The sequence below is a fragment of the Eumetopias jubatus genome, unplaced genomic scaffold (genome assembly GCF_037043125.1).
Source record: "Eumetopias jubatus isolate StellerSeaLion01/CBP00866 unplaced genomic scaffold, mEumJub1_p1.0 scaffold_2, whole genome shotgun sequence".
In the NCBI taxonomy this organism is placed as follows: Eukaryota; Metazoa; Chordata; class Mammalia; order Carnivora; family Otariidae; genus Eumetopias; species Eumetopias jubatus.
The window spans coordinates 75860806-75878964 of record NW_028274808.1 but is presented as its reverse complement, the minus strand read 5'-3'; the positions used below and the strand labels follow the sequence as shown (position 1 = coordinate 75878964).

At 40.3% G+C, this 18159-nt stretch overlaps 1 protein-coding gene across 1 annotated transcript in view; it reads left to right on the top strand.

Moving 5' to 3' along the window:
• Positions 1-8813: 8813 nt before the first annotated feature.
• The window catches only part of FHIP1A (FHF complex subunit HOOK interacting protein 1A), a 79794-nt gene continuing 70448 nt past the window's right edge, over positions 8814-18159 (top strand). The window contains exon 1 of the mRNA XM_028125300.2: positions 8814-8918. Coding sequence (XP_027981101.1) covers positions 8814-8918 — 105 coding nt within the window. The remainder of the gene's footprint in view (positions 8919-18159) is intronic.

The following is an 18159-nucleotide window of genomic DNA, read 5'->3' as shown; positions in this document are numbered from 1 at the left end:
ATGGCAAATAGTGTTTGAAAGATTGGGGTTTGTACAAGTAGAAAAAAATCCTATAAAAAAAGATTTAAAAAGTTGTGCACAGTGGTGAAATCACTCAAGTTTCACTTCCGTAAACTGTGGTGCTAGAAGCTTTTCTAATTATGAGAGATTGTCATAGTGAGCTATATTTACTTTGACTGCTTTTGTTTTTTCTTGAACAGAGGTCCTTAAAAAATTATTGAAAACCGTAGAGAGTCCAGGATTTCTCCAACTACATTTGGAGAAGCAGTGATCTAGACTGACAGAAATTTTGGCAGAGCGTTAACTTTTCATATTCCCAGCACTGTGAACCCCATAAGGGAAGGTGAACTACAGAAATTTAACCCAAGAAGTATTATTGCACAATAATATTAAAATAAACATTAGAAAAATGGTCAAGGGTAAGACTGCCACTCTTCTGAATTCTTTATGCTTTCTTAATGTGTCATTTTCATCCATATTTATTCCGTTGGAAGTTAACAACTCATAACTATGGATGTAGTTGTTTTCCCCTTGTGTGTTTTCTGTTGAATGTTCTCAAACATTTTGTTGTCCTTATAATTGATTCAAATAGCATATTATGTTCGGATACTCTTTTATCCCTACGCATACCCATCAGGCTGTAATTCCCGCAGGGTACCTTTCCTATCCTGCTGAGATGAAGAGACTTCCAGCGCACTGTAATTGCTTTACTAAGCCGGACTTGGGTACTTTCCTTTGGTTTGGGATGTTCATTGGCTTGTATTTTAAATTAAAAAATGCTTTTGCCGAGTAGTACATGAACATGGTACCAAATTCAAAAAGCGAAGAAAGGTACACAGTGAAAAGAAGTCTCTCTGCCTCCCCTGTCCCTGTCACCCCATGCCACTCTGCTGATGGTCTGTGCATTTATAGGCGTATCGTGTAACACATTCCTTTTTTTTCTTAGACAAATGGTGGCATACGGTACTTAATGTTCTGTTCATATCCCAGCAACCTTTTGATATCAGTACATTCGGAGCTGCCTCCTTTAAAAAAAAAAAAAATTGTGACCCAGGATTCCATTATATAGAAGTGCCTAACTTAGATAACCAGGTCATTGCTGGTGGATATTGAGGCTCTTTCCACTTGTTTACTATCTAAACAGTGCTCCAGAGGACATCCCTGTAGTTAGGTGTTAGTGGTTAAAAGGATGTGTCTGGGTCAGATCCCAGGATATCTGTATGACCTTGACTAGACCTTGGTTACCTCTCTGTGACTCAGTTTCCTTATCTGTGAAAGAAGGGAGTATAGTTCACAGGATGGTTGAGAAGATTTAATAGTGCAATATATTTCAAATAGTCCTGGCACACAGAAATGCTCAATACATGTCAACTCTTACTGTTAGTCAGTCTGCCATTTTGCAAGGTGAACGTGTCTTCCTAGGATAAATGCATAGAAGTGGTTTTCCTGACCCAATTTAATTTTGAAGACTGTTGCCAAATGGTTCTCTGTAAGTAGAAGCCCAGTTTATGCTCTCACCTGAGGGGTAGGAGGTGCGCTTATTTTTACTTCTCATAAGTCACCTCTTTATACGTGTAAATCTGGACTGTGTATATTCCTGAGGTCTGAGTAATAGTTGCTCAAGGGGGAGAGATTTCAAGTTAAAAAGTTCTTTTCCCTGGAATTTTTCAGGGCTTCTAGAAGACCTTGCTTTTTATTTTTATCCATATGACATCTTATCTTGATGATAAACTGATTGTGGCAGTAATAAATGTGTGAGCGGTGAACTACATTAAGCCAGTAGGTTTTTATTATGTACTTCAAGAATCCTTTACCTACTCATGGATGAGAAATGCAGTCTTTTAAATCCACATACAACAGTGGTACCATTTGTTAGAGGGATTGTTATGTTTACACGTAAGGAAGTCTTACATTATTTTTCTGTTCATAAAAAATAAATGTGAAATTAGAACTTTATAGTCTTAGGTTATCATGTAAGTGCTACTATTATTCCACTGACTTGAAGGCAAGATCCCAGTCTTGATTAGCTCAAGTACCCGTGGCTTACACCATTTCTGTCATGTGTATAGTACACAAAAGGCACCCAGCTCTGTGGCCCATTGCATAGACTGGTGAAGAGGAGTGCTTTGCCCTGATCAGCATAGGATCGTGTTCTAGGAGACGAGCAGGTTGTTGGTTCTGAGCTTTGCTGACATTATAATAAATGCTAATCATTTTGTACCTCTGATGCCTCACCTTGCAGTGTTTTGGGTAGGAGTGGAGGTGCCTAGCCAGCCATGAAATTTGTAGGGCACCAAGGCCTGAACTGATTATTATTCAAGCACCTGGTTACTCATGGGGCTGGAACAACTCCCACAGGGCTGAGACAGAACTTGTTTGCAATTCAAGTCACAAAAGTTCCACAACTCTCTTTAGTCATACCTTTTGTATTGGAACTGGCTATTAGCCTCTGTTTTGGGACTCTTCATGGTTTTACCATGAATGCATCTTTAAAGTGGCTTTTAAACTTTTTTGAAGAGGGGGCAATTCATTCACCCTTTTTAGGATTGGCTGAAGACGATAGCCACCTCTCTCCAGAGAAAGGATGCCAACAATTTATGAGATTCATGGATGTATAGGGAATGTTATTGGTACTTCACTCATTGTACTTAGCGTGTCTTGTGCCATGCACGGACGGATGCAGGGCTTTTTTGCAAAGGAGGCTTTTCATGTTGTTATTTCAAAAGGCAATCATCACCTCACCTTACTTATACTACAGGTTGTATACCTGAAAATTTTCACTGAAAGCATTTGAAAAATTACTGGGAGGGAATGAATTCTGATTGCTACAGCTATAAAGACAAGTACAGACTAAACAGCACAACTTCCCAAAGTACCTACTTTTCCATAGAAAATGACCAAGACATGTTGGCCCAAAACTTAAATTTTTTTTCCAGGAACATTTCTTGAGAAGAACTTCATTAGTATGAGAAGGTTCTTAGATTCAGAGGACTTATCCCAAATCTCTGCTTTCGAATATTACCCCAGAGAAGTTGTCAGATCATCTTGTGACTGCATTTACCTGAGTTAAATTTTAGGGCTTTGTGGCAGAAATCTTGACTGAGTTGTCCCTTGATAGCTTCCAACAAAATAGTGGTGTGAAAGGACGGTGCATACTACCAAGATTGTAGGGATTAATTGGGTTGTTGGGGAGACTCCCCAAGAGTGGTCTAGTTTTCATGCTTCAACAAATCACCCCATGTGAACAAGAAACTTCTCTGTTCAGTTACCAGTGAGCTGATGTGTCAACACTTGCTATAATTTTCAAAACTTTTTTTACAAAAAAGTTTTTTACAAAAAAAAAATTAAAGCTGTAATTTTTTCATTCCAAATCCTTGCCAGTATTGGTTTAGTTTCTTAAATAGCCTTAAAAATTAAGTCCCCAAACAAATTTCAGGTATGAATGTGAATATTAACTTTAATTTTTCTTCTCCATTTTTTCTGCTTATCAGTCTGTTGCATGGCACTTGGGTATGACCTAGTTGGCAGCCCATTCTCGTGAAATTAAAATGTAAAACATGGTGGAATTATTTCAAGGAATTATTGACAGTTTTCTGAAATCTTGTTACTATTTTAAAGTATGCATTTATCAGAGCCTGAAACTATTTGGAATGTATGAATAGAGAGAATTTTCTTTGTGCGCACTCTGTGTGTTAACTGATGACCTACAACTTGGTGGAACAAAACGAGATTCTGCTTTACTGAATAATGGACAGTCATCGATGAATGAGCCAGAGTCAAAAACTATGGCAAGTTGAGGGATCCTTTGGACAAGGTCTGGGAGAGTCAGGGGCTATTGGATGCTTGCTTTATTTTTCACAGTCCAGGATTGCTATCTGATACGACAGCGAGAGAGAAAAGGAAACTGGGCCAGAGGATTACAGCACAGGGAGGATTTGGGTTTAATAGGATTTTAGTAGGCTCCAAGCAGAGGTTGTCTGAGGTAGTTTGACCCACACTGAATCCCCCTCCCCCCACTGCTATTACTTACAATTGAGGGCAGAAGTTTCCTCTCTCTTTAGGTGTTCCCAGTATTTGAAGAGTCTTCGCCCTAGATGGAATTTTATATGATAAGCACATTTACAGTAATCGACTTTTTATGTATTTAGTAGCAGCCTATTCAGGGCATTCCAAAATGCACTCTAAAACAATGAGTTCTTCTACAGGCAATTGCTCCGGAAACAAACAAAGAAACAAACAAACTGTGAATTATATTCAAGATGGTTGATTCCTGTGCTTTGGGTTCTTTAAGTGAAATATGCTTTAATTGTTAAAAAGAATACAGGTCGAATCCATGTATAACTAGAATTCTGACAAAGATTTTTGTATAGTGGCCATTATTCTTCTTCAAAGCTTATCTTCTTACCCCTCCTCAATTAGTACAACAGTTGGAATATAGTACAGAAAATAATGACTTTGGAGCTGGAGGAGACCTGAGAAATATCATGTAGTCCTAACTCACCTAAGTGAGGTTCTGAACCAAGGTCCCTGTTTTCCACTTAAGGTCTCACAGCTGGGTAGAGCCTTGGGGCCATGTCCCAGTTCAGAGCTCAGGTCCCCAAGAGGTGACTTGACGTTTTGTGACTTCCACACTTGGACAACTGAACTAAAAACTCATAGCCCTTACCCTTGGTTCCCCACTTTAAATCCACCTAATCTTGCCAACCATTTCCACAAACCAACCAGAGAAGTATGAGGAGGGAAGAAGGAGAAATGGGAAGGAAGCCTGCCATGTCTTTTCATCAAGTTCAAGAGATTGCTTCTGATACGGCAGCTCACTGTGGAAAGACTCCACATGGCTTCTCTTTTATCTCTAGGCCTCTCCTTGCTGTGTTGTTGACCTTGCCTTTCCTCTGCTCCCGTTGCTCTACCAAAATCCTTTAAAAAAAAATATCCATCCATCCATCCATCCATCCATCCATCATCTTCAAATTCTCTGTGTTCATTGGTTCCTTCCCATTAGGCCTGCAAATATGATCACTTTTTCCTTAATAAAAATGTTCCCTTGACTCTGTTTCCCCTTAAGGTGACCATCATTTCTTTTCCTTAAAGAATTTTCTATAATCCATTATTAGAGGATATTATATTTGAATAGATAAAAGAAGGATGGTATGAGATCGTATATCATTAAATGCCAAAGTGTTTACACTGTAATTTCAGTATGATAGTGAAAGAGGGATATATTAAAATATAGTCATTTGTAGTTCAGGGGAAAAATGTGATTTTCACACATTTATAGCTTTCCTAAGTATTGTGGTTTTCAAAGGAGACTGAAATTATCAAGATGTCTGTCTATTTGGAAATGAGGTTGCAGGAATTTTTATGGTAGAGGTATAATCTAGATGACTAGAATCTAAGCTTTTATGGTTATATAGTATATTTTATAATGTGATACGGAAGCATATGCGTGTGCTTTTTCTCATAGTCAAAAGATACCATGTACTTTCTAAAAAAAGGCAAATAAGAATACATATAATTCTTATGTCAGTTATCTCTAGCTCTGACAATGATTTAATAGCATTTTTCTTTCCCTGCTGATGAAAAATATTTTTGTATATAGTATTAATGAAATATTATAAATTTGACTACACAATAGTCTGTTCTGTCTTTGCAATATGGAATCTGTGCCAGTGTATACATGGGTTTTGATAGCTCCTCCCCCCATACCAAAAAACTCAACAACCATACCACAAACCCACATGCAACCACTGTTGGACAGAGTCCTTTGGGTATTTTTTGGGGTTGGTGGTTCATTTGAAGAAAGAACAAAATCACTGTGAATGGTTTACAGAGCTCTTTCTCAGGCATGAAATCCGAGTTGATGTGCATGTGGGTATTTATGGGAAGAACAGGCTGAATATGTGGCAAGAGTGTTCCTCTGAGCAGTCCCACTGTCGGGTATGTTAGGCTGAAGAGAGCGGAGGGTAAGAACGGGGGAAATGTCCCAACAATGCCATATGCATGACTCAAGCACACGTTCTGGTGACTGCAGCCTCTTTTACCTGCTCCTGGCTTTTTGCTAAGTTTTGTCCTGCTCTGTCTTCACTTGGGACTTTTAGCTGTGCTCTGAGAGTTAAATAAAAAGCTTGGAATGGAAAAATGCAAAAAAGGAAGAAAGTCAAGCCTGAGAACAGGCAAATGCAGAAATGTATTGGAAACCTCGGCACTTGAGGAAAGGCGCCCTTCTATGTCTCTCATAAATATGGAGCCATCTCTTCTTGTAGTTTTATATTGCCCTGGGGACATGCTAGTGCTTTAATACTCTAACATGGGAATAAGAGAGAAAGAGAGTGGAAATATCCAACTCTTTTGTCTCTGGGTGTATTCGGAAGTATTTTCATTTATAGAATCTTCTGGCATAGTGTTTCCTTCTTAAATGTGGCTTGCTCGACTTGCCTGTGTTTAGATTCTTCAGGCATCTGCTTCAAAAGTATGATTGGATAAACATCATCCAAGTGAGATGCACTTTTCTCAGAGAAGATACAGCTTCCTTAAGGGAATAGGGCTAGGGATTATAGCCAGGAGAAAGGAGAATAAAGATTTCTAGAAGGAACCCTGGACTGGGAATCAAGAGACTTACGTTCCATTTCCATCAAAACTAACTTGTAGTTTATGACTTTAGCTAAGAGATTTATCTTGTCTGTAATGCAGTCTCGCTATCTGCAAAGATTGCATGCGAAGTCCCTTTGAAGAATGAACTTAACAGACCTTAGAGAGCATGTTTCTAATTTTCATTTAGAAGCAACTGGCATGTTGAATGTTCCCCTCATATGTTTGAAGACGAATCTGAGAATCCTCGAGCTGGAAGGAGTCTCAAGGAGTCTCATACTTTTTGAACCTCTGGGATAAACCAAAACACTCTGATTTTCCTCATTATGATCGTTACATCATCTGAATAAAAGACATTTTCACAGAAACCCTATGTTAAAGACAATGAGGGAGTTGAATCAGAACTTGGTTTATGTCTTACCACGTAAAACAGATCTGTACGCTGAGATGATACCTCTGAGGACCAGCCTGGTAACCAAAAGTGAGGTGAAGAGGCTGGCTGTAGGGGCCTAGGGAGTGGCCAGGACCTCGGAAATGGGGACCACATACCCTGTGTGTGTGGGGAGGCACGTGGGCCCGGTAAAACATGCCTCTCAGGGGCACAGGGTCATTGCTGGCAGTGCACAATGTCTTATTGCAAACAATAAATTTGGAATTATTAGGAATTACATGTCAGGGAATTCACCAACTTGAATAATAAAATATGATCATAGAAGATACACACAAGCTGTTTCCCTCAGGTTTGCAATTTGTGTGAGCCTCCCTCAAAGAGGCCTTCCTCTTTCTACATACTTTCACCCTCTTCCATTCGCCCTAAAAATGTTTCCTTTCCTCAGAATGATCAATTCTAACCAGTTTCTGTTATGTCCTACCATTTTTTTCAAGATATGAATGTCGAATGGTTTGCCTGCCACCCCCAGCAGAATATTCCTTAACGATTTTCTAGTGTTTAATTTCACTCCCCACAAAGAACTTGACCCATAAGTCTAACCTGAGTCCTCACCTTAAGCCCCCTTTCTCACATTTTATTGTTTGTAGGAGGAACAGTTGACCAGTGTTTTCCTCATAATACCCTTCATACTTCTCAGTTGAAAAATCAGGGTTTGTTTTTTTTTTTTTTGGCACTACAAATCTGGAAATTTTATCACGGATTGTGTTTTCCAGTGCACTAATAATTATCGTGTAATCACTTTACCCCAAACTCTCTCCAGTCTGTACGCTGAAAAAAAAAAGTATTTTGAACTGGACCCAGTCCTTTTTGTGGGCTGAGCAAACGGAAGGTACTGCCACTATTTTATTGCTTCTCTCTGCGAGTCAGCCCCACGCAACTGGATCATAGTTGCTGTATGCTCTATGACCTCAGTATCTTTTTTCTCCCTACTGGCTCTGTGGTAGTTGGACTTTCTTCATATTTTGTCCACATAATTCATTTTTCATTTGTAAGTGTGCTACCTTGTACTCACACCGAGTAAGCACTATCTTGTTTTTGACGGATCATTTCTGTCTCTGATTTGTCAAGGTTACTTGGAATTCTATTATTTTTCAGAAAAGCCAGAAACCTTAACTTGGTTTGTAGCTATGAAATGACTGAGAATGCTTTCAATTTCATTATGACGGTCATTGATTAAAAAAAAAAAAGAATTCAATCGTATCAGACCCAGGAGTCTGGGTGCTGTTTTATACCTACCCCGAGTTGCATCAGGGCATTTATTTCTGTCACTGTTAACTAATGGTTTTCCTGTTTCTGGATGCTTTTAAATTCCACAAACATTGGTATCATAGTTTCTTGCTCGGTTATAGAAACAGTTTGAATGATTAGACTTATTATCTAGGGGGTTGTGGTTGATGGTAGTGAAGAAAATAAACCCAATAATTATTTAATTTATGCATATCGCTTTGGTAGTATCATTTTATATTTTTGGTAGCAAGGTAAGAGTAAATGGGGGGGCCTATAGATTGGGTAGAAATATCTATTTTGTAGATGTTTTTGTTCTGTGTAGGACTTCAAGACTGTCTGTGCTTTGATTTAAATTCAATGGCCAGTGTCCTATTTAATATGTGAACATAACGAGGTGCATTTTTATTATTGTCATTACAGGTTTCGGAAGATGACAGTGAAATGTGAAGAAGTTACGTTTCTTATGTGATACTTGAAAGTTAGTGACTGCTTGCCAAGTTTTCCCGAAAATTAAATATGACTTAGAAGCACTGATTTACGAAGGTTTATGATGTCATCGGTTACAACGGAAAACAAATTCCCACAGGCCGTGAGCCTGCAGGGAGTTGACCCAGAAACATGCATGATTGTATTTAAAAACCACTGGGCGCAGGTAATGTATGAGTTGCTCTTTTCTCTGCTGGTCTAGGTAGCTCTCGAGGCCTCTATCCCATTGAACCAGGGGTTTCCTACCTCTGTGACGGTGACTAGGCTTCCAGAAACATAGGGAGCAAAACCCTTGCAGATAGGAAGAAAAGCAACTTTTTTTTTTTTTTTTTTTTTTTTTTTTTTTTTGCTTTCCTAGAATACATATCTGGTTGAAAACCATGGTTTCCATAAAAGCAATTAGGGAACATGTACGTTCCTCAGATATTTTTGGAAGAACAGCCGTTGGCCTGAAAGGGACTTTGACATCTCATTGCAATAGACTTGACCAGGATTAGAGTCTCTCTTTCCCTCCTCCCTGCTGATTTCCATCTAGTCCTTACACTCTTAACAGCGCTAAAATACACATTTATTAAATATTTACCAAGTGCTGTGCTGAGTACCTCAAAAGCCTTATGTCATTTACTCTTCTCCACACACCCATAAGGCCATTAGTGTTAGCTTCCTCATTTTACAGATGAGGGAATGGAGGATTAGAGATGTGGAGTAACTCGCTTGAGGTTATACAGTTAGTGAGTTTCCAAGCAAGTACATAGTAGACCTTGGTTCCTTGACTTGTGATTTGACCTCTGTGCTCTACCATTTTTCGGGCTGGTGGTCCCTACATAATTTAAGGAAAGAAGATGCCTGGCAGTATCTGAATTCATTACAAAGCTGAATATAAAAGTTTTTTTGATTATTCAGTTGACTTCTCTGTAACTCTGATCTGCTTGTATAGATAATTACGGGGTTGAATGTTCAGAAAATTTATCAGCTCACCACTTTCCTCAGGGAGTTTACAAGTAGTAAAATAAATAAAATTGGCCTTCTTTATACTACTTGTCCAACATTACACTCCCTAGGTGAGCTGGTAAGTGGCTATTTATGTGACAGTTTTTTAATGACTACCCAGTTCCTTCCTATGGCTGGAAACAGCAGAGGGGTTAAAGCCTTGAGCCTGCAAATCACAGCAATTATGGGGGACACAGTTTAGATCAAAAACAAAATCAATTCTGCTTCTGGGTCATTTACACTTTGTAGCTTCTTGTCACTAGTGTAAAGCTTCCAAGATTTTTTATGCATTTCCCATTCTCTGACTTTCTGCTATTAGAATCTTAATGGGTTTACTCTGGATTTTAAGGGCACATCTGCTTTAGCAAAGAGAGGAAAGTAATTCAGGAGTTTTTCAAATAATTAGAGTAATTATCTTTGACTTTGCACTTGTATAAGTATTTTAACGTGCTGGCTCCAAAGTGGGGTTGTGAACCGTAAGGGGTGTGCCTGTTAGTCCATTGGGTGTGGAAAGAATATTTTAGAAGGCCTATTTTTATCTTTATCTTTTGAAAATGTCTATTTTGTGTTTATAAAGTACGTAATATAGTCACATATTAGTATGTGCACATTTATTATTGTATCTAATAATTATTTGCGCTCCTCTTTTTTTTTAACTGGTAGGAGTGCGCTGTCAGATGTTTTATATTGAGAATACTTCCAGCCTTAGTCATTTCATTTGGCTGAAAAAGCCCATCATTCTAATACACATTCTTGGCCCTGGGCCCATTTTGTTTATTTGTATAAAAATACTTTTGATTGTAGCATTCCTGGTGGAGAATCTGTGATGGGGTCCATTCAGTATTCTGTACCAGTCTTCAAAGACAGGATATATCATCAACCTCTTGATTTTATCCGGATGGATCATTTGCCCTGTCAGATGCCATCCCGGGCAAGCTTTCTCCAAAGCTGTTGGAGTGCTGGTAGAGAGTCTTACTTCAGGAATGTGTAAATACTCTTTCCTACTGGTGAAGGAGTAAATATTGGTCCCAGAATCATATTACTCATTTCCATATCCAATATGAATGACTTCGGCGTCATTAAACATTTTGGGTGATCTGAAGCTTGGCACCTTTTGTTGAGTACAGAAAAATACTGAGTTGAGGGTAAGGATAACTTTGTCAGAGGGAATGGTGTTCAGTTATTAAACACTTCCTTTTGTAAAGTGGAGACACTCTTGGTCTTACTCCTCTTTCAGCCATTTCTTTACCTGGCTTTCCTCTTTAGACTTGACTTTTCCTTTTAAGTAAATCTGCAGAGTGCCCGCAGTCTCTCTCTACTTCCAAGAAAGGCTCTTGTGGGCCTTTCGGTTGCTTTATGAATAAAAATACTGGTTGAAGAAATGCATGTGGATGTCAACACAATTATAGTTAAATGGAGGTTTACTAGCCCCAATTATGGATTCATCATTGTAGGCTGCACGGGTGGGACATGGGGATGTGTCAGCCTTGGGAGAACAGGGTCTGGGCTTTTAAAGAATGTGTGCATTAATTTGGAGGATGAGGTGAGATACATTATTAGAAAATGAATAATAGTGGTTACAGGAATTAAGTCAAAGGAAGGGACTATTATGCGTGAAAATGGCTTGAGAAATGGAGGAATGAGGTTTGGCTAGCTTAACTAGAGGAAAGGAGGTTTTGTTTTTTTTTTTTCTTCTTAAGGTTTTATTTATTTGAGAGAGAGAGCGCACATGAGAGGGGACAGGGTCAGAGGGAGAAGCAGACTCCCCATTGAGCAGGGAGCCTGAGGAGGGACTCGATCCTGGGACCCCAGGATCATAACCTGAGCCGAAGGCAGTCGCTTAACCAACTGGGCCACCCAGGTGCCCCTGGGAAAGGAAGACTTTGATGACAAAGGAAAAGAACATTTTAGAGAAGGGGTTTTGGGAAGGAATGCTCAGTGTTGGCTTTTTTCGGTGATAAGAAAAGAAAGGTGAGGAAATGGGCGCCTGGGTGGCTCAGATGGTTAAGTGTCTGCCTTCGGCTCAGGTCATGATCCCGGAGTCCTGGGATCGAGTCCCGCATCGGGCTCCCTGCTCCTTGGGAGCCTGCTTCTCCCTCTGCCTCTCTCACTCTCTCTGTCTCTCATGAATAAATAAATAAAATCTTAAAAAAAAAAATGAAGAAAGGTGAGGAAGTCAGGGCAAAGCGGAGATGCAGGGCTACAAGTGAGGTAAGGCCCGGGACCTTCGGTTGATAGGAATTAATGATTCTCACTGTTTCGGAGGTTTATACATTAGCTCTTAGCCATGAGTCATGCAGGCTGGGGGCGCATGCAGAACGGTTAAAGTCAGACATAAACTCCTGTGACTGGTGTGATGGCAGCCCCTGGGTTCCCCTGAGGCAACCCGAGGAAACCTGTAATGCTGGCAAGAAATGTGGCCTAGTCAGAACTGGGTGACAGCATTGTATTTCCTGAAGTGTCCTATTAGCTGGCAAGCACAATGCTTTTTTTAATATGTTAAACTAGGGAAAATGAAGTCAACAGAAGTCTGTGGTATCCGCAGTTCTTCTGTTTGTTAGGATACTTCAGTACAAATTCAGCATAATTAACATATATTGGACAGGTTCTGTTCCGCTGTTTACTAGTAGCTTCTGTTCCAGACCTTGACTTAAAAAAGCAAACTTTGATGGAGGAGGATATCCGCTTGCCCACCTACACCTTGCAGTCTGTCAGGGACAGCTTGTTATACAACCAGCCGTCATCCAAGGCAGTCTGTGATTCCGGAGGCTCGCCAGCAGAGAGACCTTGAATGGCCTCGTCGTGCAGTTGAGTTTCCAAATTGTTCCCTGGGACCAGTGATCTCATGACATCCCCAGATTCTCTAGTGGACATTCAGGAATAGTTACATTCCTAACAGTGACCCCAGAGAACCCAGGCTATAGGATTCCGATAGCCTGGATGCCAGCTTGTACTTTCTGAGATGCCATCTTGCACTGTGAAGTTGTCAGAGCAGCGTGTTGAAAACCCAGTATCGTTTTTCTAGTTGGACATTTCAGTGGCATCTGGGCACCTACAGGCCAGGATGGCACATAGGGTCTTTATTTCACTCCTTGTCTCTGATTTAATCTCCGGAAATGCAACATCACTTGGAGTTCCTAGCCACCCCCACTCCTAGACAATGCCTGGCAGGCTATTTCAGGGTTCTCTGCCTTAGGCATTTCCTCCTCTTCCTGCCTGGAATATCCCTCCCTCTGGTTAAATGTCTCTCTTTCTTAAGGACTCATTTGGGACATCAGTTCTTCTAGGAAACCTTCCGTGCTCCCTCTTATGTTTCCACTCTCTGCTCCAACAGCATCCCGAGTGTTCTTTTGCTGTTAGACCAACCACGTTCTATTAAAATTACATGTACAGTAGCTTCTTCCCAACCTCATTTCAAGCTCCTCATGGTCAGAGACGATTTGTAGTTTACCTACATCTCCAGTGCCAAGAATATCATAAGCCTATTGTAGATGTTCAATAAATTGTTGAACCGAGAGACGAGAAATATGACATACAACTTTAGAAGAGCTAGGTGACTTAGAAAACAGCTTTGAACATACACTAATATTAAAACATTCTATAGTTTTCTAGTAAGATCTTTGGACTTGAATTTAATGATAAGCGATTCGGGGGGAAATGAGTGGGTGTTTAATTTTCTTATTAGTCTGTAAGAACAGTTTATAGTCTAGTGGACTATTGTTTTTATCTCTTGCCTTTGCTTCTTCTGAATGGAAGAGAGAGCAAGAAGTAAGAAGCACTGGTCCACCGGATAATAAACTATTCAACTATATTGCCATGTGAATTAACTTGCCCACACACTAGTTTTTTACAATGGCAGAGTACTTTGTGAGGCTTCATGCATCTTGCTTTGTTCATTCTCTGTCGTCTCCTTTTAAGAATTGAATCAGTATTGGTTACATACTCAATGGTGTCTGTTCTTAGAGCCAGAAAAACAGGTGATGGGTTAAAAATAAAATAAATTGGGGGGCACCTGGGTGGCTCCATCAGTTAAGCATCTGACTCTTGATTTCGGCCCAGGTCATGATCTCAGGGTCCTGGGATCAAGCCCCACGTGGGGCTCTGCCCTCAGCAGGAGTCTGCCTAAGATTCTCTCTCTCCCTTTCCCTCTTCCCCTCCCCACCCCTCAAATAAAAATAAATAAATCTTAAAAAAAAAAATCAAGTGGAAATGCACATTTCTATGTGCTTCTGGTTGGTCAGTAGCCCAAAGCTTCTCCTCACCACCCTCAGCCTCCAAAAATGAGTGGTTATACAATTTTTCAGCCAAGAAAATGTCAGAGCTCAAATAGAGTAATGGCAGCAGATGAAGTAAAGCTAGTGGGTCTAGTAGCCTTTTTTGTCTTGGTCGGGTGGGGATAGGAAAAACAATTAGTTAATTAAGTCAAATGTCTTCCCATAATAATGCAAAATAGATAATATGTTTTAAGTACAGTATCTTGTGTGGAGCTCCAAGTAGCCTGATTCTATTAAAGAAGTATAGAGCACTGATACATGGATTTGAGATGTGCATTTCAGTCTGCCCCCTGTGAAACCAGTTCTCTTGTTCTGTTCATCTTCATTCTTTTGGTCTGTGCCTTGCCATAGACTAACTGACAGCAATTAAATAACGTTTTTGAGAGATGAAAAGAGGGGAATATTAGAGAATCTGATCTTCTTAATATCTTAGTCAAGTGGTGTTTGTTAATATTTAAAAAATTTATATCTCAGCTTTTCAAGTAGCTTTAAACTTGACAGTAGAAAGTAAAGCAGAACAAAAGCTATCGTTTCTTTAGAGGGCCAAGGCATTAACTTGTGTTTCTATTGGACTTTAAAGTGTCGAACCTGTGGAAATGTCAGCAACTCACCCTCTGTATGCTCAGTGATAAGTCTGTTTTTGCCATGGAATGGAATATTATTACATAGATCATTACTCTTAAATCCTTTCTCTAATACATAAATTTAAAAAACATACCTAAGTGAAGGATTAATTTATTATTTTATTGATTGATGTTCCTACCATGTTTCTTTGTTGTAGTAGTGCTAGACCATCTTTGGTCCCAAGGAGGTATGGTATGTAGATATAGCTTCTGCCTTACCCTGTTTTATCCCAGATTTAGACACGCCTCTAGAGTTTGGGACTGGAGCTGAAATGAACCAAATTGTACAATCACATGTATATTATTAGGCTGTTATCTTAATATAAAAAGGGACGACTCGGTAGATGTCTTTCATGGCAGTAGGTGTGCAAGGAATGTGCCAGATTGAAAGACACGGCTGTTAAGTAATGATTAAGGACTGGATGGAAACTTAATTTTGTTGTAGTTATTTGGTACATTAAGTGGAATTTGGCTTAAGATTGTACAAGCCTGCCCTTCTTCTGTGTGATGGAAAATGTTGCTTAGTAACTTGGTTTTTTCCATGATGCCACTTTAAATTAGCATTCCAAAGGATTTTGAAGTATGGGTTGTACTCATGTGACTTTCTTGAAATAACTAGGCTTTAACCAAAGTAGCATAAGTAATCATCTCTTAATACATGCATGTGTGTAAGACAGAAAACAATATTAAGATGGAGTCAAAGCTAAGCTGACAGATAAACCCTTGTGTTTACCATGAAGAATGATCATTTGTTAGCTGGAGGAGTGATTATATGGCTCTTTCATTCTGAAAGCATTTGAGCTTCCTCTTTAGAATTTGTGAATATTTGGAATTCAGACCTATTATTACTGACTGATGGGGACCATCATTAGAGCTAAGGATAGGAGTAGCTGATATCCTTAATGGAAGAAATATGCTATTTGTTCATCTCATTTACCCGTAATAACCTCCCTTTTTACAGGTCAAATGACTTTGAAGTTAGGTTAAAATTTAGCTCTATTGGTCAGATGATAATTTGTGTACCATCATTTACACTATTGATTTTTTGTGTATTTGTTTCTTTTTAGAATTGTGATAATTTACATGAGGATCTATATGTGATCCAGGCTCATGATTCACCCATATATATACCAGCTTGTATTTGTTAAAGTTTGTGGACCAACAAATGCCGAGCTATGATCAGTGAAACATTGACAATGCTATTTCCCATCTTAGCTGGCTTACTGAATGAGCTTGGGCTTTATCAGGGGCTGATTGCTTTATTCAGTGGCATTTTCAGCCTAAAGACATGAACTTGTAAAGGAAATATTTTGCACAGCATGTTTTGCTTGCTTTCCCGCTCTTCCATCCTTGGTTCCTCCAGCTCCCTCAGTGGTGTTTTTCGCCCTGAACTGAGTCCCCGAGGCAGAGTATATAGCCCAGAAGCCAGAGCTGGGAGACCTGTGGCAAGGTTGAGAGCCTAAGATAGAGGATACTCAGGGGAATGTGCTTGGCCTGGGGACGCCGCTGGGAGCAGCCTGGGCCGTGGATCCGTGGGACTGGAAGGTCAGAGTAGATCAATGCATGACAGTAGGTAGCAGGCAGAAGAGGGCACACAGGAATCTTGGGGTTTGGTGGAAGTGATGCAAGAAGACAGCACTAAAGGAAAGAATAAGGAAAGGTCCAGTCACATCAGGAATCTGTCTATAGAAACGGAGAGAACTGTGACACCATCTGGGCAGCAAACTTGGGACATAAGTTCTTTGGCATTTCTGTGCATGTTGTGCTCTAGCCAAGAAACTTCTTAGGCATTCCCTGTCACGTTAGGCCTTGGGCCCTGGGTATGGGCCCCGAGAGCCCACTCATAAGAGCAGGTCGTGGGTGTGTCTGCCAGGAAGGGAGAAGGAGGTGGCCTGGGTGGGTCCTGACACCTGAGGAGAGAGGTTAAGGACATGTGTCAGCACAGGCATAATTAGCGCTTTGCTGAGCATTGTGGATTCTGTGACTCACAGGCCTTGGTGTAACACACCCTCTTCCAGGCAGTGAAACCACCCAGCCAGGGCTGGCAATGAGTGAGGCGTCCTAATATGTCTGCTCCATTTCACATGACCAGCAAACCTTATGTCTCTGTGGGTTATCGGCGTGAACCTTTCTTAACAAATTATTTTTGGATTGTTTTCTTGGGGCATTTTCCCCAAGGTAAGATTCCCAAGTCAAAGGGCAGGAACAATTTTATAGCTTCGGTTACATATTGCCAAATTGTTTTTCAGAAAGACTGAGCTAATTTGCCCCACCACTAATGGTGTATAAAGCACAGTTTCAATTTTAGACAGTTCAGACAGTCTGAGCACACATGAGAAGTGTAATTATATTACTACCCCGAGGCCTAACCTGTATAGATAGCTCTCATAAGTAAACTCAATATGTGGACTTTGAAATTATGGAACTGATAAAAGTGTGTTGCTAATTTATTCTTCAGAATGTGGAGCCTTGAAGTTAGAGCTTTTGCGGCTGGAGAACATGGGTGTTGAGGTGGAGGCCCCTTTTGGACAAGTGCAGTGCTGTGGTCCCATGCTCTGAGAAGTTGTCAAGGCCAGAGCAGAGGGAAAGGACAGCCAGGCCCCAGCGTTTCTGCCAGTGAGGTCGTCAGGCCTCCGAGGAATTCTGGAGGACTTCTGGGAGGTTGGGGGAGGCTGGGGCGGGGGGTGAATTTTGGAGTCTGGCACGCAGCGAAAGAGAGGGCATGTCCAGTGGGTACACTGGAGCCACCAGTCACTGAGCCATGTACCCCCCAGGTAACTGCTAACTGAAGGCCTGTCTCATTGGAAATGTCAACTTGGGTATTGGAGTGATTTTTTTCCTTTGGGACAGCATTATTAATTTTATAATGGAAGTTGATAGAGATGACAGATTCTGTGGAAATCTGTTGATTCTGTAAGGATACACTTGCCTGGTCTATAAAGGCTCCTTTGCCTTGTTTCTGACAGGGGGAAATCTTAGACCTTTTCCAGAGAAATAGATTTTTCTCATTGCTCATGCATGCTGACATAGCATTGTACCTTTGCCAGCTTCCCCAGTGACTTGCAAAAATTCTATAACCTAAATAAAGGACATGTAACAGCACGTTACAGAACTGGGCCAGGAAGGTACTGCAGAAGACAAACATAATCTCTATAGCATGCAGTTCAGGAAGGTAGAAAGGAACAAAGATCAAGTCATTGATAAGGTTTTGGGTTGTCTAAAAATTATGTGTATATATTTTAAAGGAAGTAAATTGAGCGGGTATTATCCTGGAAATTCCAAGTCATACAGTTACATGGGGTTGAGATAAAAAGAATTCTTTTAATTTCTAGGTCCCAAGGTGGAAGTAAGTGTTGATGGACAGAGAGAGGTAGGAAGCATTCAGTAGCCAGCAGAGAGAAACACCAGGGCTGTCACGTGACCTAATTGGGGATTTTATTTATATTTTATTGTCAGTTGATTTTTTTTCTTTTGGTGGTAAAACGTATATAACCAAGATCGCTGTCCTAACCTTTCTTAA